Genomic DNA, 22,773 nt, shown 5'->3' with positions numbered 1-22,773 from the left:
CATAATTTTGCATTTCCTTTCTGGGAGTGCTCCTCCCTCTGCAATTTAATTGCACAAATATTTGGGAGCAGTGAAAGAAAAACAGATGTGTCAATGCAAATTGGGAGCATACAGCTATAAAATGATTTTGAATTTTAACTGATTGTTTACTTTTCTGGCAATAAAAAGGTGTGAGATGGGTGAGGAGACTTCTACAACCACATGCAGCAGCAAAACCAAAAACTGAGTACATACAAGGCATCTTTCACAGCGCTGCCCTGTGGTGAACCTCTGGCAGAGGCACTCTCCCGTGGCAGGATCACAGACGGAGAAGGGCAAAGTGCCCAAGGGATCACAGTTGCAGGCTGCAGGGACAGAAAAGTGCAGTTACCTCTGCAGGGCCCAGTGACAGCCAGGACTGGCATTTTCATTAGATGTGACATCAGCAAGACAGGCAGTCTCCATTCCCCACACAGACACTCTGAATGTGCCCCTGCACCCTCCAGACTACCCTTGGAAATGGACAATTTCCTCGGTGGGTGCCTCTCTGGGGGGAGCAGAGCATTGGCAGAAGGCCTCAGCAGTGTTTTTGCCAAGTGCTGTGTGCTGATCTGCACTGCAGTCCTTGTGTGTGGCTGAGCACCTGGTGCTGGCATAACGTGCTCACAAACCCACAGTGCACCTGGGCAGGGGTGGGATGTGCTTTCATCAAGCCTTTCTCAGGGGAATGGTTGGCTGGAAGTTCTTTTGGCAAGGCAGCACCTCCTGTCATCTCAATATCCCTTTTCAATTAAGTTGCATATTTAATAACCCTTCTATTAACAATAGCCTAATCTGTTATTAATATAACAGATACTATGCATATACTATTAAAATAACAGATACTATGCATGTACTATTAATATAACAGATTACTATGCATATACTATTAATATAACAGATACTATGCATATACTATTAAAATAACAGATACTACGCATGTACTATTAATATAACAGATTACTATGCATTCTGAAAGTGATTTTGCATTTTTTCAGTCTTGGACGCTGCACCAGAAACCTTGAATTTTGTTGACATTAAATTACAGTAGGCAATTGGGTATTTGTGACTCAAGTAGAGCATTAGTGTGTGGATCTGTGCATTCAACTACCTCCCTGCCCCAAAAAGGCTTTGGAAAGGAGACTAGCAGGGATGTTCTACTTACGCTGGCAGCCCAGGGGGTCGCTGCTGCTCAGCCCGTAGTAGTTTGCCTTGCACTTGTCGCAGCGAGCGCCCTCCACGTTGTCCTTGCAGGGGCAGCGCCCCGCCACCGTGCCCAGCGCGGGCTCCGTGCGGCTCTCGCACACGGCCCCGGGCAGGGTCCCCGCGGGGTCACAGCTGCATGCTGCTCGCAGGGCCAGGACACACACAAAAACAGCACCGGTAGATGTAAGCGTGAAAATGCAATTACAGAGCTGCTGGTGATCTGCCCTTGCCTCCTTAAGGACTTTTCATGCCAGTCAATTGCTGCAATTAAATAATACTCGGAGTGTTTTCTCCATTCTACGTTAATAATGAATTTAGGTCATCTTTCAGAAGAAGAGCTTTCATGTCTGAAAGATTATTTTTCTTGCATATAGCAGGTATCTAGCAAAAGTTGTTTACTCCTCCCATCATTTTGGAGCCTCTTCTGTAATTGCTGAAGGTCCCAGCCACAACATCACTACTGCTATTCATATTTATATTGACCTTGTTCAAGAAAAATGATAGCTTCGCTGGATTTCTAAGCTCTGTTTAGCAAGGAGTTGCAATATGCAGCTCTTTTCACAATGCTGGTTGGAGGATACTGTCATGCAGCTGCTTAGTAGGGCAGTTTGGATGCTGTAGGTTTGGTAACATTTTTACATCCATGTGGACATTTAAGCATGGGTATGGCCATAGGGCTCAGAGTAAAGGGAACCAGAACTGATAGTACAGGGATAAAATGTTTCTAAAATCATGGGATATTCAGAGGAGTTGGAAAGAAAGGTTGGGCCTGGTAGACTCTGGGAAAATGTTAGGCTTTACTGGATCATGCGAAACTGCACCTGTATAATCATTAAATGACTATGATAAATTATATGATTGTTAAATGCAATGATTGTTTGGTAATTGGATATAATTATTGTCTAATTGTAACAAGAATCATGAGAAATTATGTTTGGAGCATTTGATGGAAATTACAAGAATCCATGCTTGGATGAAATCAATGTATACAATAGAACATTATAAATTTAATAATTAATATGTAGTTATATAATGATAGGGGAATAAAAACGTGTTCATCCCAAACCCATGTCAGGTCAGATTTGCGTCTGTACCCCTGACACCCAGAGCTCTTCAATAAAAGCAGCTGCATACAATCATTCTGTGATTATGAGTTCCTGAGCACTAACAGAGCAGCCCTGGTTTGAGTCACCCATACAGCAGTTAAAAGGGAGGCTTACGGAGGCACGGCTGAGGGTCTGAGATGGCTTTGAGCGGGTCCTGGTAGAAGGAAGGTTTGCAGGTGTCGCAGTGCTGGCCGGTGGTGTTGTCCTGGCAGTCCTCACAAACGCCACCGCTGACCCCACCGCTGGCCTGGTACACAGCCATGTCAAAGTGGCACCTGCTGGAGTGGCTGTTGCAGTTACAACCTGAAACCAAAGCAAACAGGGGGTGTTTCACACCATGCAAATGCTGTGCTCTGGCCACATTGCTGTCTACACTTTACACAGGGTTACTGGTTACTTGTATGATTCCAGTGCCCAGCAAGATTATTCCCAGGCCTTGTGTGTTACAGCTGGGGGAAAAAAATTGGAGTTTTCAGACAGAACTGTATCCTAACCTTGGAAATGCAGGTGAGTGTGCCTGATATGCAGTGGGGAACACTGCTCTGCTGAAGAAATCTCTAGCTGAATATTTGTTACAGATCCTAATACATTATTCTTGTGTATACTGCATTACTCATTATTGTGGAAATGAATAATTTAGCCTTTTCTAAATTCTTTCACTCACATGAAAAACACTGTGCAAACCAATTAATTATCTTTTTTGCATTAGCTGCTTTTTCTCCTCTTTGTTGTTTTGTTTTGGTTTTTTTTTTCTGTATGAAGAATAAGAACATGAAACAGTTCTTCCTCTTGTAGGATAACACAGCACCTGTGGATGCAGGAATCTGATTTTCTGGATGAGGCATGGAAAAGTCTCCCTCCCAGAAACTTGGCCATCCCATTATGGATTGTACTAGGATTGTGCCACACCCACTCCTGGCTATTAAAAAGGAAAATAACATGTTTGAGTTACGTTTGCAAGCATTATCTTGTGTCCCTTCAGCTGGCCTCCAGGGAGCATCATGGTAGAAATCTTTACATCTTTCACAAGAGAAACCTTCAGTGTTATGGTGGCAGATACATCTCCCATGGACCTGTAATGTGGTGAGAACAGAGAGCAGATAAGGTGACAAATGAGAGGAGAGGAGAGGAGAGGAGAGGAGAGGAGAGGAGAGGAGAGGAGAGGAGAGGAGAGGAGAGGAGAGGAGAGGAGAGGAGAGGAGAGGAGAGGAGAGGAGAGGAGAGGAGAGGAGAGGAGAGGAGAGGAGAGGAGAGGAGAGGAGAGGAGAGGGAAACAGCAAGATCAGGAAAATTTGAAGCTCTTTGGCTCCCTCAGCTGACATAATTTTCAATTATTTGAGTCAAAGATCTGGAGAATACCTCCAAACATTAAAGTCACTGAGCAATATTTAGAAAAAAATTACTTATAGAGATATCAAAGCAGACATCAACATTTTAGATTATTTCTCTCTCTCCCTATATGTCTTCATATTGTGATACATATTTTCCAGGAGAAAAAACCCTCTAGTTTCCAGAGGGAAAAAACTTGCAATCACATTACTGGAACTTTTAATAATCCATTTTTCATGGGTTAGCTTTGCATTATCAACTATTCTTTGTGCCAATGCCTCCTCTCCCGCTGCAGAGCCTCCGAGCCCAGCTGGAGTGTGGAATGCACCCAACAAGTGGCCATTCAAGTCTGCACATGCCATAGGCTACTTACTGCATTACATTTGCACCATTACAGCTCTGGAATTCTGCTGCTATTATCAACATGTCTTGTCCCAGTTGCTTTTGAAACACCACAGTAGTGCCAACAAAGACAGCTTCTGTGCATTCCAACCCCGGGTTTTAAAGGAAGAGTCTGCATTGAAACATTTAACAACCAGCAATTGCAAGTGGCCAATCCAAAGATTATCAGAGATCTTCCTTCAGCTCCCTCCCTCCATCTCTTCCTTCTCACTAAACACCAACTGAGACCCCCCTTTTTGGGGACAGCGATAAGGACGCACCATCCCGGACTGATGGAAAACGTCTCCCCGGAGGTTCTGCATGGAATCACACTGGCTGGCATGGCCATTGCAAAAGCAGCTGCCCCTCACAACCATCTCATAGATGGCATAGTAGTACTTCTCAAGGGGATCACTGTGCCTCCTCCCAAGCAGAGCATCTCCAAGGGTGTGGAGTTTAGTAAAATTGATCCTTAGGTTTGTCAGTGTAATGAGATCTGGAAGGAAAGAAGAGAGAGCAGGAGCCCAAGTTCAGGCTAAAATGAACAGTATGAAATCTTCAGCTTGAATCAGTCATCCAAGAATATTCCCATAGTGAAGAAATTATGAAAATGATCCAATATTGGCCAAAATCAGTAATGCCTACAGTGGCAGTGCAGGTACCCACTCCTGGCACACAGCTGTCACTATAGGCATCCTACAGTGTTAGCATCCTACTTGGTATGGCTCTGCACTCTCCCAGCCACTGTCTTCATGGGTTCATGTGTACCTCTGGGACTGCTCTCAGAAAGCAGTGTGGATTGGGCCTGAATCCAGAGGGAAAGACAGTTTAGCTTCATGGAGAGCTCTGCAGAGCTTTGCTGTTTGCCCCCAGGGCTAGAGAGCAAGACTGGCCCATTTCATTTATTAACACAATGTGTCCCTAAGGTCTTTAAGTACCTAATTTTCAACATCATTGAGTTACACCAGCTGAGCTGTTGACCCTTTTCAGTGTACAAAACAAAAAATACCAGCAAAGTGTCTCTGGACAAAACATGTAGTGTCCATACCTTGGATATATGGCACATATGGATTTTCTATTTCAAAGCTGGGATCCAAGGCTTTTAAAACAACCTGCAAAACAAATCAATAAAGCTCTAGAGATGAGATGAGCAGCCACCAAAGGGATCAAAGGACAGGCCTCTGCTTTTAACAGACACAGGCAAGAGACCTTCAGTTCCACAAATGATGTGAACTCATACAAACAGACACTTGACTGTACCTCGCCTTCAGTGGAGGGCTCGATGTCTGAATATCTTGAATCACAAACAACATCTCCAACACTTTTTGCTGGACCAGTAGAGATGTTGGGGAAAGAAGCTGCACAATCATGTGCAAAATATCTAAACACTTTCCAGGTCTGACCAAAATCAGTAGAGCGCTCAACCAGCATTGCTGCAGGCCGAAATGTCTGCAAGAAACATTTCAAGAATTCCCTAAGCCAGCATTAATAAGACACCTCAGGGGTTGTTACATTGATATTCCTCTTTGGAGGATGCTAAAATTTTCTGTTTGAGAGGTATTTTGTATTTGTTACAGGTACTGTGATGGTTACAGGGGTCTCTGAAAAAGCTCATTAGAACCTCTCTCCAGCAAAAGGGAAAGGTAACATTTCATATAGATATGTGATTACTTTCTAAGTAAGGAAGTTTACCACAACAATTAGGAATTTAGTACAAAAAAATTGTAATAATCTGGATCAGAATTGATATGCATGAACAGAACTAAATTGAAAGAGCAACTGCAGTTCAGATATATCCCACATTTTTCGAGTGTAATTTTGCAAAGTATTTTTTCAGTTTTAATTCTTGGCTTTATAGAAAATAGGTTCAGAAGGCACACAAATAGGAAGCTGTTCAGTCTATCCTCCTCCCCTAAGGCAGGATCAACTATAATTTAACAATACTTGACAGGTGTTTATCTAACCTGTCCTTACAAACCTCTAAAGATGGAGCTTTCATTGCCTCTCTAAGCAATTTATTCCTGTGGTTAATTAGTGTATAATCTTACATAAAAGCTCTGGTAAAAGATGTACCTTAAAGGTCAGGATAAGATGGCTGAATTGGAATAAAGTTTCTAGGTCCAATCTAATGCTCACATGGTCAATGCCTGAAAAGAGAATGAAAATGAAGTGCACAATGTGTACATTGAAGGGGTTGCTGAGACAGTTTTCCCATGGAGGATTTAAAGATGCCTTTTCCAGCAGAGCAACTAGACCCTTTAGGGCACCCTCTGTGCACAACCCCATGCAGCTGGACCTCTCTCTCTGGGGCAATACAATGTGTTGCCTTCCTGGCACTGTCACCAGCAATGCTGCATGTCACTGCAGGAGGTGGCTGAATGTCCTGCTCACATAATTCAGACTGTAAATGATGGTCATGGCAGGGTGCTGGGTTTGTGTGTTTCTATATCCAGTTGGGTTTATTTCTTAAAATCCATTCAAATAATTCACTTATTGCTAAGAAAGAAAAAGAGAACTAATAAAATGAGGTGTTTTCTTCATGCTAAACAGAACTGTTTATATAAACCCTTCTATACTTCCAGATCTGAAATTTGTCATGGGCAGAACTACTGCACCAGGCATCTTCCAAAACTGCAATGAATATAGAAAAAGACTCTAGAAGTCACCACACTCTGTAGAGAGTTCCAGGAGCTCAGCTGATATCCCTCCCCATTGTTCACATCTGCATGCACCATCTCAGGACTCCTGACCAGGCTGTGCATGAGACCCCATCCCAGAAGAAAGATAGAACAAGGAAAGCTCCTCTCACAGCTGGCCCACATATTTATTGGCAGTGGTGTCCAAAGCCAGTGACAGATCCTTGCTAAACTCCATGAAAAACAAGGCTTATGGATTTTCACTTGGATACTCAAAATAGAGGTAACATATTATCTTATTTTTCTATGCCTTAATTTCCAACCAGTGAAATGTTTTTCACATAATCACTGTATGTCAAATAAGACAGAGTAAATGTTATTCCTCCTAGCATGTCTTCCCAGAGAAGCTGTAAGGACACTATTTTCATCAATTCTGGGATTGCAAGTTGTAGAGGACACCAAGCCTAGTGGCGCTGTTGACACATGTGAAGGATCAGTGACCATCCAGAAGGACCTGGAAAAGCTCAAGATGTGGGGCCATGGGAATCTGATGAGATTTGTCAAAGACAAGTGCAAGGTGCTACAGCTGGGTTAGGACAATCCCCAGAACCAATACAAGCTGGGGGATGAATGGATCCAGAACAGCCCTGCAGAAAAGGAACTTGGGAATATCAGAATAAGGGAGCTCATAGCCAGGCTTTATTTAATTTTTTTCCTAAATCATTAGTTCTTTAAAAATAATTTTTTAAATGAGTATTTGTGTTTTACAGACTGTCTTTACGTTACATCTGTAGGCAAATGTATATTTTGCCCCAAATGAAAACTCTCTGTCAGGGAAGACAGCCAGTGGAAAATACATGGCTTTCATGTATAACCAGCATTGCCACACGTCCTCTGGCCAGCTCTTGGGGGTGCTGAGTTTAAAACTTGTCCATAGAAACACAGACTTCCTGAAATCTTATCTTGCGACACACAAATGGGTTTAAATCACTCAGGATTCAACTCTTCATGAAGGCAATTTTGTGAAAGCCAATTATGTAAAGAAATCCCACAGCAACATTTGCAGTAATATTTTATCTAAGGAACTTACCATTTTCTGACTGCCACCACTTCTTTTTCCTGTCAGGCTCAAACGCTGTGATAACATTTTCTACCATGTGACTGTTATGCTGGGTATAGGGATTATATGGGTATCTGGAATCACAGAGAAAGCACTTCTCTTCAGCCTGGAAAACAAAATGAGCAGAATAAAAGCTTAATTTGGATTCTTCACTAAAAATTAGCTGGATGTACATATATTTATGCCATTGCAAGGCTAGAACCTGTCTTGCTGCTTTGGATGCCTGGGCTTTTAATCACTCAGGCTTTTCATACACAAGCCCAAGAGAACCATCATATGCACGAAGCATGCACATAGTAAGGGCTGGTCATGGTCTTCCCCAGGTACTTTATAAAAATTGCACTTTTCAGTTGTGGAGAAGGGATCTCAGTACGACCAGGTACCAGGTAAGTAGTTGGTTTGGGATGACACCACCACCCTGACTGCTGTCAGTGTCTTTTGAAGTGTAGGGGAACTGGGAAAGTTTAAACCAATGCAAAGAGGGAAAATCAGGATATCAATAGGATACAAGGGTCTTATTTGAAAATGCTACAAGCAGAAGATGAAGGTAGTTATGATTAACTGATATCTCAGTTCTGAATGAGAGGCTTTCAAATGAGGCCAAATGTTCCTGTTTAAGGTGATAAGATGGGGATTGAGTGGCAGAGCAAGAAGAAGTGACAAGGTTAACATGCTGGGGTGGCAGATGGCCTGTGCTGGGCCATGTGGAGAGCCAGAGCAGCCATGACAGCCAGCAGGGTCCCAGGGAAGTGTTCAGCAGGGTGGGCAGGGGTGGATGCACTGCACAGACACTCCAGGAGATTTGGGCAGAGCATAGTGTGAGGATGCAGGAATAAGCCACAGCAGAAGGTGATGCCCAAGCTGTGTGCCTGGCTGGTGGGGACAGGGGCAGGAGGAACAGGGGATGACACAGCATCCCAGAGGGAACTGAAGGAGGAGGAATGAGTTCAGTACCCATGGCTGGGAGGCTGGAAATGACCCAGAAGGAAATGGGTGGCACACTCAGGATCCACAAAGAACTGGGAATGGTTTTAACATCTTTGCATTATGAAATCACCCAGGAATTATTTGCATTTAAATAAATGAAGATATATAGATTCACAGGTATAATTAATGTATTTTAACCATGGTAATTATGTATTACATTCAGTCATTCTATACTACACTTGACAAATGTATGAAAGCACATTTTAGAAGATGAGTGAGAAATTTAAAAAAGACCACTCTGTCATCTCATTTCACAAAGAGAGGAGAGTAAGGAGAGTCTGGGTTGTTGAAGCAGTTGGAAGGACCATGCACACTCATACTCTGGTTTTTGTAGACATACAATATGACACTGGGGCAACTTATGTTGAAGGTTGCTCCATAAAAATCTGCTCCAAAGGACAAGCATGTGCATGTCCATGTCTGGCAGATCCCACTTGCCTCTGAATTGTGGAGCTTTATACACTCCTCAACACTGAGTGCCCTGTCTTTTCCTTTCAAAACGTATGTAAGTAGTAAATCCAATCATTGAGCTAAAACCCACTTAACCTACATTTTAAAAACAGTAAGACATATTAAAGACTAAAAATTACTTGTAGTGCTGCTTTCCAAACACAAAGCAGTTGAATTTTATTTTTTCCCCATCTGAATCCCAGCTAAATCCTGGCTTTTGGTAGCTTGCCACATTGACTAATACCCACTTTCATGAGTAAGGTTTGCTCTTAAGAAATCTGCCGCAGGTCATCAGGAGAGAAGAGGAAGAGCTTTGGTTTACAAGATGTAAGATGCAAAACTTCCTGGTCTGCCTCCAGCAAAGAATTCAAAATGTGCTGGTGAGAAAGCAAATTGAAAGTGAAGTGGCATTCTGATGCACTGTAGGTGCAACAACACATTTAAGGCAAGCTGATGGAACAGAGCACATTGACAAAGGGTCTCTCTCTCTCAAGCTCTGCAAAGCAGCAGTTTGTGGTTTTCACCCTCTTCAGGAGACAGCCACCAGGGGTCAAGATATGTTGAAGCAGCATTAAATCACAGGGATTATTGCAGAACAGCTGCTCCTCTTCATGAGTCTGTATTTACATAATTCAAAGGATAAGTACAGGCAAGTGAACATATTAATTTTTTTATTGCTTTTTGATCTCCTCCTAAAAAGCAAGAATAAAAGGCAATCATCAAGCTTTAGGACCAGAAAGATGATTCAGGCTATTTTAGCAAAGGAAAGAGATATTTACATTTTGCAGGAAACTGTGGATACAATGCGCAACTTGGAGCAGTGCTTGGTTCCATGTCCATACTTTACTCTGCAAATGTGTCACAACATTAAGCTAGAAGGTCATAAACTGTAATTATTTTCAATTGCTTATAAATTAAGCTGTATTTTAACTTCCTCTTCAGCCTAGGCAGTTATTTAGTGACAATATTTCTATTTGTGACAATTCATTAGCTCATTTGGGCCAAGTCCTCCAGGATGTACAACAGGGGAATCCTCATTTCTGCACACCTTCCATATACCCAGTGGTTCCCCCTCCTCACTGCAGCCAGGGAGTGAGAGGCATCCCTCTGGTCAGCCACATTTTGGATCTGCTGACCCACACACATGGCCAAAGCCTGGACCCCAGCATTAGGTCTTCCTTTTTCAGAGGCTGCTTTCTGCCCTCAGCAACACTGGCCTCATTTCAGATCAAAAGAGAGGAGAATGTATGGTGTGACTCTCTTAACAGGCTGCCTCAGGTCTCAACACCATATGGACATTCCTCTGGAGAAGGCCCTGCAGCCTGTGGGACCCCTCTCACACACAGACCATGGGCTTCACCTCTGGGACCTGAGGGGGAAGAGGACTTGCAGAGCAAAGCTCCTTCAGAAATCCCTATGCTCCATCCCTGTGTATCTCAGGGATGCTTCTCCCCCTTGAGAAGATACACATCCCTGTGGAGGCTGTTTGCTGCCAAACCCTCCATATGTGCTGCAGAGAGGCACAGCCTCTCACCAGACTTAGTGTCACACTGTCTGATAATTATTCAGGAACTTCCCAGTCTGGGCAAATACCCTATACAGACGAGAACAAGGTTAGTAGGAGGAGTGAGGATATGGTTAGCAAGAAGAGCTCAGTTTATTAAAGAAGAAAGAGCAGACCAACCTCCAGGTAGCCTATAATGCAGTACTTCTGAGGGCTGCTCATGCCACAGGTTGACGAGGCTGTCAGTCGCTTGCTGCGGCCCTGGAGGAGGTCCCCAAGGGCTGGGTGGCAGGACCCAGCCCCACAGTCATGCTGTGCATGCTGGGGCCTTATCAGCACTAAGCATAACAGAAGACCAAAGAAAGATTAAATTGGTTTGTGTAGCCAGCAGTATTCTCCAGACAAAAACAGTTAAATCCCAACACAAGCAGAAAACTCAATTATCCTTTGCCTGTACCCCTTTTGTCCTTACTTATACGTTTTTAAAGAACTTCAGTAATGAACACACCAGCTGCAAAATAATAAAAAAAAAAATAGAGCCAGCATATTGCAAATCTATACTAAAACTTAAATTTTCAGCACATTGGCATTTTTACTGAAAAGAAATGTGCCATGAGCAATAATTTATTATGCTTCCCACCCTTACATACCCATTGCCAGCAATCCTACAAAAAAGCATTTCAATTGACTCTGTGAATAGAGACAGATTTGAATTATTTCCACTTATTTCTGTTGAAATAAGTGTTCCAAGTTATAATGGTGGAAATGAGACCAGGATTGAGATCAGGATTGATATCGGGGCCCCCTCGATTTTCTTTTAATTTGCAATGAATCCCTAGCCCAGTGTCAGAACCCTGTCAGACCCCATGAAGTGGTCATTAATAAATTAAAAGAGTAATTCTGAATTATCTGAATAATTGCAGAACTTCTTTGCTTAGCCTGAAACAACTTTCAGTATCTTCCCTATTATATTAAGACTTCCCTTACAGGGCTTTTCCTTTTAAACAAGTTCTGTCCTGAAACTCTGCAAAGGAATGGGTACCTTGGAGGCTATATCCATTCAGCTTTACTTGGCTCAACTTGTTAGAAAAGGTGCAGTTAAAAAAACCCTACAACTAATACTTGAAGATCCCACAAAACACCAGAAATACAACTACCACAGTAAAAATACAGCATTTTACACCAAATTTCAGTCTAGGGCTCAGGCTATAATTCGAATAATGAGTGACATGACTCTTCAGATGTAAAGCAGTGCCTATGTTTAATTAGCCTGCTCTTTTTAGTTATACAAATCCATGCTGATTATTTATTAGCAGATGTTGATTGCCCCTTTCAGGACCTGAATCAGACTCATTTACAACATGTGTGTCTTCTTTGTACTTGAAGATATCATAAGTCATAGGTCCCTCACTGGCAGGAGAGTGGGGAATAAGGATTCACTGTCAAGTGTTTCTCAATAGCATTTCCTTAAAAGAAGTGCTTCAACAAAATCTTGGAAAGGTGTGTAAATCATATGATAATATATCAAAATTGGCCTGAGTCACTGTAGCATCTGTACTTACTGAGGTGTAACAGGATGGCCAGCCCCAGCCTCATGCCTCCCCATCAAACTCTGACTGGTACTGCTGCAAGAGAAAAACTGGTCCATCACTTGGTGCCCTCGCTCACCAGGGCACACAGGTGTACCCAGAACCAGCCTTTAGTGAAGTGACAGAGATGCAATAAGAATATAAAGACTAAAAGGAAACCCTGGCTTTGATTTAGTTGGAGAAAAAAAAATCTCATGATGCAAGCTTCAGCACTGAAACTGGAATGAAAGCAGAGAAGCACTTCACAAAGGCTTCCAGAGAAGACCTTGAAAACATATTTACACTTAGTATAAAATATAACCAGAATGCTATCAGCTGAAATACTGCAGGAATCAAATTTTTAAAAACCACCACAATTCCAAGTGGATTCTGCAAGGCTGTTTGCAGAGATCTAGCTCTTTCTCTGGAGATTCTAGTTTGTTTTCATTAATTTAAAAGATAGTCAGAGATGCCACTGAGAAGTGCCGGATGTCAGGTGCTATGAATTTTGTCAGAAACCTATTTGTCAGAATAAGTGCATCTTAATGTTTAGTGAAGAAAACCAGGCAATGTCAGCATCAGTGCAAAAAAATTGTACAGGTGAAACTCAGCACAAGTCCAAGAGAGATTGATTGTGACATTATGACATCCTTCCTCTTCCTATGTACTGGAAGAAAGTGAGACTTGCCAACACAAAACTGTTGGAAAAACAAAAGGCAGCCATGGGTATAAAAGGCAATCCAACACCCTGCTACCAAGTAGAACTCCCAAACCAAACCTGCCCCCATCTTTGCAACTTCCACCTTTCTCCACCTGTAGGAACCAGTGAGGCTGGTGCACCCTGAAACAGTTCCAGCTGCTGGGACATCCCTGTATGAGCATGGCCAAGAACCAGTTCCCAGCTATGTTCTTGTTCCTCACACAGCCATCACTGTACTAGGTGAGCTTAAATGAAACACACCCCCAGAGAAGTGGGAACATAAACAAAAGCACTTCAGGTGTTACAGACTCCATGTGGGCTTGGTGCACCCAGCTTTATGCAGCACACAACACAACAGCTGTACCCAGATAAGCACTTCAGCAACCACTTCAGGCTGTACCTAGATGAGTACTTCAGGCAGAAAAGCTAGCAAGGGTCACCAGGCTTTCATGCTGCTGCAGCTGCTCTCACCTGCCACAACCACAGAGAGCCTGGCATGTGACAGGGAGATGATGCTGCTGAGCATCCATGCAGCTGTGCCTGGCTACAGAGATCTGGCCAAAGATCAACTGTCCGAAGCAAAACTGAGCAAATATTTTCCCTCTGTGCTGGACTTCAAATTTTATACTCTGTCAGAATAATGAACAGACTCAGAGATGATTTAAGCTGCAACCACTGCCAGAGCACTGCAGTGAAAAACAGGTGCCCATGGTGAGCAATCTTGGCAGTTACACATCCAATCCCTACCCTAACACTGTGATGTGTAACACAAGTGATACTCTCTAAACCTCACTCCCTTTAATGGACAAACAAGGGCTAGAAAAACCCCAACAAATTTTGGTTCATGCTTAACAGGAAAATTAAATACTGAAGAGGTCTTACCTGGGTTCCAGGCAGCCCTGTGTCTCAGCTGGGAATGAGCAGAGCTGAGTGAGGGAAGCAAGCAAAGGCATACCTGTGCACTTCAGCTGGAGAAGACAGCACGTCCCCTGAGGCACCAAGGTGTAGGTGAGAATGAGACCCAGCCTGCAACCTGTCAAAAGCTTGATTTGTGAACTCCTTCTGCTTCTGGCATCAGCAAATATATTCACTGAAAGACAATTGTGACAGGTTAAGTTCATGGCAGAAAAAGTTCATGCAAGTGAAAACAGAAGGCTGGGATTCTTAAAGTGCTGACAAACAACACCTTGTCTGTTGTTTAATTAAACATCTGTTCAGTTGGTCTGGTTTGAAATCAAATATCAAAGTCTTTATAACTAGTTAGCATCAGAAGTCTAGTGGCCCTGGATTATCTGATCATGGCTAAAACGGATTCACACAGCAGGAGTGTGAATGGTCTGAAGGGCTGTTTGGGGTTCTGAGGTGACTGTAAACATGCCTGCCAGACAGCTGTGATTGCACTTGTGTGGACATACTGAGCCAAATCTGAAATAATTCAAACTCTGGATCTTCAGTGTGAGCACCATGCTTTTCTCAATTTAAAGCTGAAGACAACAGGACAACTTGAGTCATGGCTTTGCATTTCAGCACGAGTTTTGCCTGTAACTGTCCCCAGCAGCAAGCACAGGACAGCACTGACGTGTGGGGTACAGCACAGTCACAGGCAATACGGTGATGGAGCAGCTCTGAAATAGTGTCCAACAGCTCACGTCAGAACTGGCCACTGTTCTCTGGTGTCTGTTGAAACATGTGGCACTGTGATTCCAGTTTTCAGAATGGCAGGTTGCCTTGATACACAATTTTAGAGGTGACATATTTGTTATCAGTTCTCTGACTGTTTGTAAGGCTCAATTCATGATAGTGATGATAGTCATCATCACACATCCTTAAACAGAAGGTTTTCTACAGGAGCAAAATATGTTTTATAAATTAATCACTGCCTTGGTCCTTTGGTTCTTCCTATTCTTTTGGAAAAAATGAAAGGTGTGTTCTTTAATACTATTGCAATGCTCTGTACTAAGTGTCTTCTGCCATTATTATAATTATTAACTGTAGTGGAAATAATTCTTATACTTAATTTTTTTGAAATTATTTTCCTCAAATGCATGTGGAAATTACTTGTGAGAGACTTTTTTCAGGCTGATTTAATCTGCATTTGGTCTGCACTTATGCATGATTAATTATTGTACAGATGGTTTACACTTAGTGGGTTTTGGTATTAGGAAAAAGACTAAATGATATATTAAGATATTAATTTCACTTTTTATCTGCAAGCAATATATCAAATGTTGCCTGGAAGAGACACATATAACTGAAGAAAGTATTATTACTATGATGCTACTAAATTATAAACTGGTTGACATTTTATTAACATATTTCACGGGGAATTCAGAATTTGTTACAGAGAAGTTATGTGAGAAGTAAATATCAAGGAAGATTTATTTGCAGAATATAGCCAGTCCTCTGCTCTGATTTATGTAGAACCCCAAGCAAGAAGGAGGTTTTAAACTGCTTGAGGCAGGGATTAAGAAACTTCTTTCTTGCTTCTTTAATCTCTGCACTGGTAAAGGATCTGGATTTATAATGCATCACTCGTCCCATGCTGGCTGGAGGCTAGATAGCACTGGTGTGTGATTTTTCAAGTCATCACAGGTCTGAGGGCTGTCATTGCTTAGGCCCAAGGCATATCCTCAGTACTCACAAAGGATGGGAATTGTCAGCACTGCAGCATGTATTCCCTTCACAGACACCAACCACCAGCGAGGGAAGGGGCAGGAGTAGAGCCACCACTTCAAAATTTCAATACATTTTTCAAGAAATGAAATTATTTGAGCCTAGGACTATTCTTGCTGTGTGAAAAGTAAGTATTCAATCTAAACAAATCACTTGGGCTTCCTTCATGTCAATGGAGAAAGACAGGGAGAGTCCATCCCATCACCTTCTTTAGGGAGGGATAAATCTCCTTTTGGAGGTATCTGCTGCTTTCCTTTGGTCATGAGCAGCCCAGCTCCTTAGTTTAGGACAGATGCTTGTATTTTAAGCAACTGTACTGAGATTAAATGTAAAATGTACTGAGATGAATCCCATCCATGGCCAAAACCTTGAACAAAATCAAATGATCTGAAAATCAAAATTATCTTCCTACATTCTCTCTCGCCTCTTTTGTTTCTGTCCTCATTTCTTCAAGACTATATCATATGCCTAAAATAGAATTTCTCAAAGGCAAAGACTGAACTTTTTGTGGGTTTGCATACTGGCAGAATGTAGCACTACATAATAAAACCAGAATGAATTGTAAGTTTACAACCAGGTAAGATAAGGGTTTTTTCTGATAAATCTGATCAGGAGAGAGCTAAGGACAGCAGGGAGATTGGCTACAGAACTCAGATGTGACAGGAGAGAAGGGCTACCCTACCCCTCAGCCTCCTCAACTCCACATCCCACTGGCTGACTGCTCCTCCATATTGTGCACCCTGAAGGAAACAGCTACTTTAAAACTTGTATTTAATAAATATTTTTAAAGAGCTTTTTCACAATTCAAAAGGATGTAAAGTCTATCTGTAATTTATGAGAAGTTTCCTCTTTTTCTTACAGTCACAGCACCCCACAGTGCCCTTCACCTTTATTGTGCAAGTTAGAAGGCTTTGATTTTTCCACCACAAACAAGAAACTTAGCTTCAACTCAAATATTATCTCCCTGGCAGGCACAGCATTGATAGTAGTAATCAGCACTAAAGACTGTGCTGGTTTCAGCCAGGACAGGTTAATCTTTTGCAGTATCTGGGAGGGAACATGGCCAGGATCCTGATACTATTCAACACCAGCTCAGGTGGTTGCCAGGGGCAGGAGGTGAGGACTGTCCTTCCTTCAGTGGAATAAATATGGCTGGGGGAATCCGTCCAGCATTGTTCATTTGTCAAGGAGTACATGCTGAGCATTTCTGCAGGTGAATCACTCCCTCCTTTGTATACCTCTGTTGCTGTTCCTGTTGGCTTTCTTATCTCATTGCTGTTTCTAGTAAATTGCTCTTATCTCAACCAGTGAGCCTTGCCTTTTGTGCCTCCAATTAGAGGGGAGTGAGAGAGAAGCAGCAGTGTGGCTTTAGCAGGAGTACTAAACTGGTGAATAACATTCCTGAAGCACAACAAAGAAGAAGACAGTGTATTTATTCTAAAATACCATTGTGATTTTAAAAGTGCTAGTCAAGCTATATGAGTAGAAAAAGAGCTACTATTTTTTTTTTTTTAAAAAAAAAGGGTTGCAGAGTTACAAGTTGAGTTGGGAGCTGATTGCTGGCCCAGGAGAGTTCTTTGTTAGCTGCATGTTGTAACCACCGGTTAAGTGTCGGTCGTTAACCCTCTATTGTTGAGAATTCCCCTTTTTGTATCAGTACCGCCCTGCCTACAGCCAGGTTGATGGCCCTTCTCAGGAAGAGACAAGGGAGTACATGCAGATAACATCAGATCCAGAATGCAACGAGAGAGGACCCCCACCACACTTACAAAAAGACCCCCAAAACAACGAGCCAACACAGAATTAAGCGATCAAAGTGATGTCTGGAGGTGAGGAACAAAGTACAGAGCCTGCAGAGACGCTGAGACCCTTTGCTGCCCCTCGCCCTAAGCAGAGACCTCAGCTGGGGCCAGGACCCCGAGACTGCAAAACCCAGAAGCTGTAGCAGCCGGGTGTCCTCTCGGACGAGCTGTGGATCGCGCTGGGCATGCCCATGGGGCCGAATGCCCACAAGGTGCCCCCCCCGGCTGATCGCCATGTAGCGCTACGGACCATCCCCCTCATACCCCAGCCTCAAAATCCTGGGGCTCAACGCCCCCATCCCCCAGGGCTGCTCTTTTGGGTACCATGCTGGGGGATGGGGGAAGCCCCTCGTGGACGAGACGGGGAAGCTGCTCTATGGGGACGTGTTCGGCACCAAGACCACCAAGTTCCAGATGAAGGAGGAGGAGGAGATCGACCGCACACCCTGGGGAGCGCTGGAGCCATCGGATGAGGAATCTGAGGAGGAGGAGGAAGAGGAGGAGGAGGAGAGCAATGAAGAGAAACCCAACCAGACAGGGTTCATCACCCCCGCTGACAGTGGGTTGATTACCCCAGGGGGCTTCTCCTCAGTGCCAGCCGGGATGGAGACACCGGAGGTGATCAAGCTCCACAAAAAGAAAATCGAGGAGGCTATGGATGGGAGTGAGACCCTCCAGCTGTTCACAGTGGTCCCTGAAAAACGCACAGAGACCATGGGCACGGCCATGATGGGCTCCACCCACATCTATGACATGTCTGCAGTGGTGTGGCACAGGGCGTGGAGGTGGCGCTGGCCCCTGAGGAGCTGAAGCCGGACTCCACAGCCATGACTCAGAAGTATGAGGAGCACATGCGGGAGCAGCAGGCGCGGGTGGAGAAGGAGGACTTCAGTGACATGGTGGCTGAGCACACCGCCAAGAAGCTGAAGAAAAGGAAGGCGCAGTCCCAGGATGCCCGTGGCGGGGGCAAGAAGTACAAGGAGTTCAAGTTTTAGATGCCACCGCTGTCCCCTTGGTGTCACTTCTCTGTCACCCCCCTGCACTGCCCTCTGTCACCCCGCAGGGGGGGCTGGTGCCACACTGGGATCAGGGGACATCACCCCTTCTGTCACCTGGGGCCATGGTCCAGGTTTTGGAGACAATTTGGTTGCACTGTCCCCCATCCCTGTCCCCTGTCCTTGTCCCCAGCCTGTCCCCATTGTTTTGAAAATAAAAGGTGGCATCCCCACCACAAAAAAAACCAAAAACAACAACGACAAAAAAAAAAAAAAAAAACAAAACAAAACCAAAAATCAAAACCAAAAACCAAACAAAAAAAGCCCAAAAACACCACCCCAAAAAAAGCAGAGCTGGAGCAGCCAAGCCTGGGCAGGGTGAAGGGAGCCCTGCTGTGTCACCCCATATCTACAACAGGTCAATTAGATGAACAGCAATTAAACATAGATCAGCTGGTCCCAAGTGACGGGCAGGAACTGCACCAAAAAGGGGGGGAGTGAGCTGCCCCATTGCCACCACTGCCACCAAGTAGGGAAGGGAAAACTCCACGGCACCGTCCTGTGGCCATGAACTGAGCCCGCTGTACCATATCCCATCAGTAGGGATTAGATTCTTAACTCTGGAACAACTGGGCAGTGGTGGCGATGGAAGCCATGTGGACCCATCACGGCACTGTCCTGTGCTGATGCACGTCTGTTATCCCCGTTAAAACATTTGTGGTTGAAAAAGAGGAGGGGAAAAGGCAATAACAAACAAACCCTATAAACTGCACACCGTAAGGGGAAAAACACAAAAAGACAAATGCAGAAAACACTAGAAAGGCCCTGCAACTGAGTGTGACCTTGGGCTCCACTAACTCCATTTGCTGAATGGGGACCAGCCCCAGGACCACAAAACACAGTAACAAAAGTATCAGCATATACTTATCATACTTTCCTGTTCCCAACATATTTTGCCTCTTTTAACTCACAGTTTGGCCAGTTTGTGCACAGTTTGGCTTTCTTTCTGTGTCATGTAAGTTTCCATGCAGTTGACGTTCCTGCGTGCCATTTCCACATCACAGTTCTATTCTGCAGCTTGTTTCCCCACACCTTAACAGACACAATGTATTTTCTAGTTCTCGACCATTGTTGGGTTTGGATTTTTCTTTCCTTGTTACTTGGGGAATTTTTTCCCATTTTTCCCATTAAGAAGCACTGATGGCTGGGTGGTTGAGATGGCAGGAGGGGGAGTTCCCCTGATTTTTGGGAGTTTCTCTAACGGTGGGACAAGGATACCACAAGAATAGGGGCACACAAAAGACAGGGGCTGAGGAGTTGGGGAGTCTCTCTCTCTGGGCTTTGGAAGAGGACAATTGGACCTGCGGCTTGGAGAAAGGAATTCGCTGCCACCGCTGTAACCCCAGGATTCCTGCTCATTGTTGCCAGTCCATCTTGCTGCTTCCGAGAGTCCTGCTGGGGCACTGGGACCGGCTGCCCCACGGTTTGTTTAGAGAAGCCTCTCCTCCATCCCTTCTCCTCTGGGCCCAGCCGCCATTACCATGCGCTGCCCGAGCCCGCGCCACAGCGCCCCCTGCAGGCACGGGGGAAGCACCGCACCTGCCCTGCCCACCGGGAGCCAGCGGCGCCCCTGCTGGCCGTGCCCGCAACTGCACCGACAAGGAAAGTGCCACGGCCAGAAAGGCCAGGAGGGGGTTCTGGGTTCTGTTCATGATTAATGCTGTAGCTGCTGTTCTTTGTTTGCTTTGTTATACATACTAATAAAGAACTGTTATTGCTATTCCCATATCTTTGCCTGAGAGCCCCTTAATTTCAAAATTTAATAATTTGGAGGGAGGTGGTTTACATTCTCCATTCCGAGGGAGACTCCTGCCCTCCCTAGCAGACCCCTGTCTTTCAAACCAGGACAACTATTCACTCTTAGGCTGCCTCACTTTCCCTGACTTTTTCAGCTGCATATTCTCCCCACAAATGTGAGGGGGATGACATTTGCCTTCTCTGACTGCAATTTTGCTCTCACAGGGTGCACACTTTCTCCTGGAAGTTGTGTTTGCTTCTATGCGTTCCGCACCATCTGCGGTCTGAGCACTCACTGCCCAGGTTCCTCTTCACCAGCTGTCTCTTGTCTTTGCTTGTTCTGTGCTGATCCTGAAGTTGACTGTAGCCTTAGCCTTTTGCTACTTTGTACATTCGCTGCTTGAATTTCTTTTCCCGCTGATCCTGCCGCCAGTGATGCTGCCGATGGTTGTGTTTGTCTGCTGTGTCTCATCTCACTGCAGGCTGTTTGCGACTGCCTTTGCAATCTTCCTTTGATAACTTTATATCTGTATTCTATATATATTCTGTCTCTAACTATATTCTGTCTCTAAGTCTTGTTGTGCTGCCCAGTCCTGTGGTCAGCTTGGCTCATTTCATCTTCTTCTTTCACGACAGGCTGTTTGTCTTGCTTTGATCACATCTTCAGGGTCACCATATGTGGGAAGAAATCAACCAAGACTCCATTTTCTTCATGCAGTAAGCCAATTCTTTATTCACAAAGCTCATGTTTATAGGAAATATCAGAAGGCACTGTGTTCAACCTAATTGGTCAGCAATACAGTGAAACTCAGTTCATTGGTTACTAAGGACTATTATATATGCTATGAAATTTTCTCTCTCGAGATATGTTCACATTTTTCCTTTGTGGGTTCCCATGAGACAAATCTTATTCACACAGGTGTATTTGTTTTTCATCCTCAGAATAGATTGCTGTGTTAAACAAACTTCTCATTCTCAACATAGCTTCACATGGGAACTTGCAAATGGCTTGTTAGCTGCACTTAGAAGAAATGACAGGCCAGCTTTGGCAATTTTAGCAGAGTGAGGCCTGATTTCATAAGGCCTTTCAAAAAATCTTACCTGTCTACGACACTTACAGAGCCCAAACAGATAAATGTGCATACTACACAGAGTTTCCAATAACTTGGGGGAAATATGCTGATTTCTGCTGATTAAGCATCACGTTATAGGCATATAATTCTAACACCACAAGTGTCACAACAACGTGATTTTTTTGATAAAATACTAGTAAGACCATATCATACTATTTATGAATATCCCAGTACCACTATCACCTCACATACGGCTTATCCAGACCTCTCCCAAGCCCCAAGAAAGACTTTAATGTCTTTAATGCAGTTAACAAATAGCAGTGTCTTCCCTCTATCAAGGCAAATGGTTCTTGTCCTTCCACTATGCCAGCTAACACCATTCTCAACCAGCTAACCCTGGAGAAGGCCAAATACCTCTTACCATACATGTTTTTAAGACTAGTGATATTTTTCAATAATAAGTTTATGCTGGGACTGAACAAGCTTGTAGCAAAGCAGTAAAATATAGTATATTTGTGAATACAGCTTCCAAGAAATTTTCAGAAACCTATTTATTAATGGTCATGTGTTTTTTTCCAGGAAAACTGTGTTCCAAAGAACAGAAAATAGAACATTAAAATAAAAGAAATATTGAAGGTCACAACATATGCTAGTGTGTCTTTGTCTCCTCATGGCCTTGTGCTATATTTAGACAATTCAAGAACATTACGTGGAAGGATTAGTGTTTTTATGTAACTTAATGAATTATCAAAACATTTCTGTTTTGTAATCATGATCTAATTACTAAAAATAGCCAAGTAATGAAAGATCAGGTTTTATTACAACCTGACATTTTTAATCTGGACAGGAATTCAATTCAGTCTGCAATGCTCTTTTCCTCCCCCAGATACCATACAATCTATCAACAGCATACAGCAAATCTCTGCTGAATGAAAGACACAACTTCGAGTGGGTTATCTGTCTGCACCTAACAATTTAAACTCTTAGAAAAAGGACAAAAAACCCAGGAAGATTACACTGTAACATTTTTCAACCACAGCTTTCACAGTACTTCACTGTAACACAACACAGTTCTTACCTCAGCTGACTTGTGAGCTCCCCATGAGCTTCGTGAAACAGCTGTATTTGCTGCAATATATATACGCAATATATATTTATATGCTGTATATATGCAATGCATAATTGCATCTTGAACGTTAGCTAAGTCACAGATATATTCAATATAAGAATATATCTGTGAATATTATATATTATATCCTTATATTGAATATAATATTCAATATAAGAATTAGGATTATTTATCTTAGAAAAATTATAGCGGTAAGTAATTATGTATGAAAACAGTGGCCACTATGAAGAACAAAGCCATTCTGTTTACAAAATGGGGAATGAGATTACTTCAGGTTGCCTCAGGAGTTTTAACATCGT

The 22,773-nt window shown here is 43.4% G+C and overlaps 2 protein-coding genes across 2 annotated transcripts in view; one reads left to right on the top strand and one right to left on the bottom strand.

Moving 5' to 3' along the window:
* The window catches only part of LAMB4 (laminin subunit beta 4), a 41,110-nt gene extending 28,745 nt beyond the window's left edge, over window positions 1-12,365 (bottom strand). Inside the window, exons 1-11 of the mRNA XM_064702828.1 lie at window positions 12,300-12,365; window positions 10,918-11,075; window positions 7,767-7,902; window positions 6,114-6,187; window positions 5,301-5,489; window positions 5,089-5,152; window positions 4,322-4,536; window positions 3,283-3,403; window positions 2,445-2,633; window positions 1,184-1,363; window positions 235-344 (exon numbers count right to left, since the gene is read on the bottom strand). Coding sequence (XP_064558898.1) covers window positions 235-344; window positions 1,184-1,363; window positions 2,445-2,633; window positions 3,283-3,403; window positions 4,322-4,536; window positions 5,089-5,152; window positions 5,301-5,489; window positions 6,114-6,187; window positions 7,767-7,902; window positions 10,918-11,075; window positions 12,300-12,333 — 1,470 coding nt within the window. The 5' untranslated portion in view covers window positions 12,334-12,365. The remainder of the gene's footprint in view (window positions 1-234; window positions 345-1,183; window positions 1,364-2,444; window positions 2,634-3,282; window positions 3,404-4,321; window positions 4,537-5,088; window positions 5,153-5,300; window positions 5,490-6,113; window positions 6,188-7,766; window positions 7,903-10,917; window positions 11,076-12,299) is intronic.
* A 4,372-nt stretch (window positions 12,366-16,737) lies between these two features.
* On the top strand, window positions 16,738-18,475 carry LOC135458542 (splicing factor 3B subunit 2-like). The gene is given in 4 exon segments (XM_064733752.1): window positions 16,738-16,794; window positions 17,627-17,703; window positions 17,705-18,240; window positions 18,243-18,475. Coding segments are annotated over 4 exon segments (903 nt in total).
* Window positions 18,476-22,773: the final 4,298 nt, after the last annotated feature.

Source organism: Zonotrichia leucophrys, chromosome 1A, assembly GCF_028769735.1.
Source record: "Zonotrichia leucophrys gambelii isolate GWCS_2022_RI chromosome 1A, RI_Zleu_2.0, whole genome shotgun sequence".
NCBI lineage: Eukaryota > Metazoa > Chordata > Aves > Passeriformes > Passerellidae > Zonotrichia > Zonotrichia leucophrys.
The sequence above is the reverse complement of the archived record's forward strand: the minus strand, read 5'-3'. Positions and strand labels throughout refer to the sequence as shown.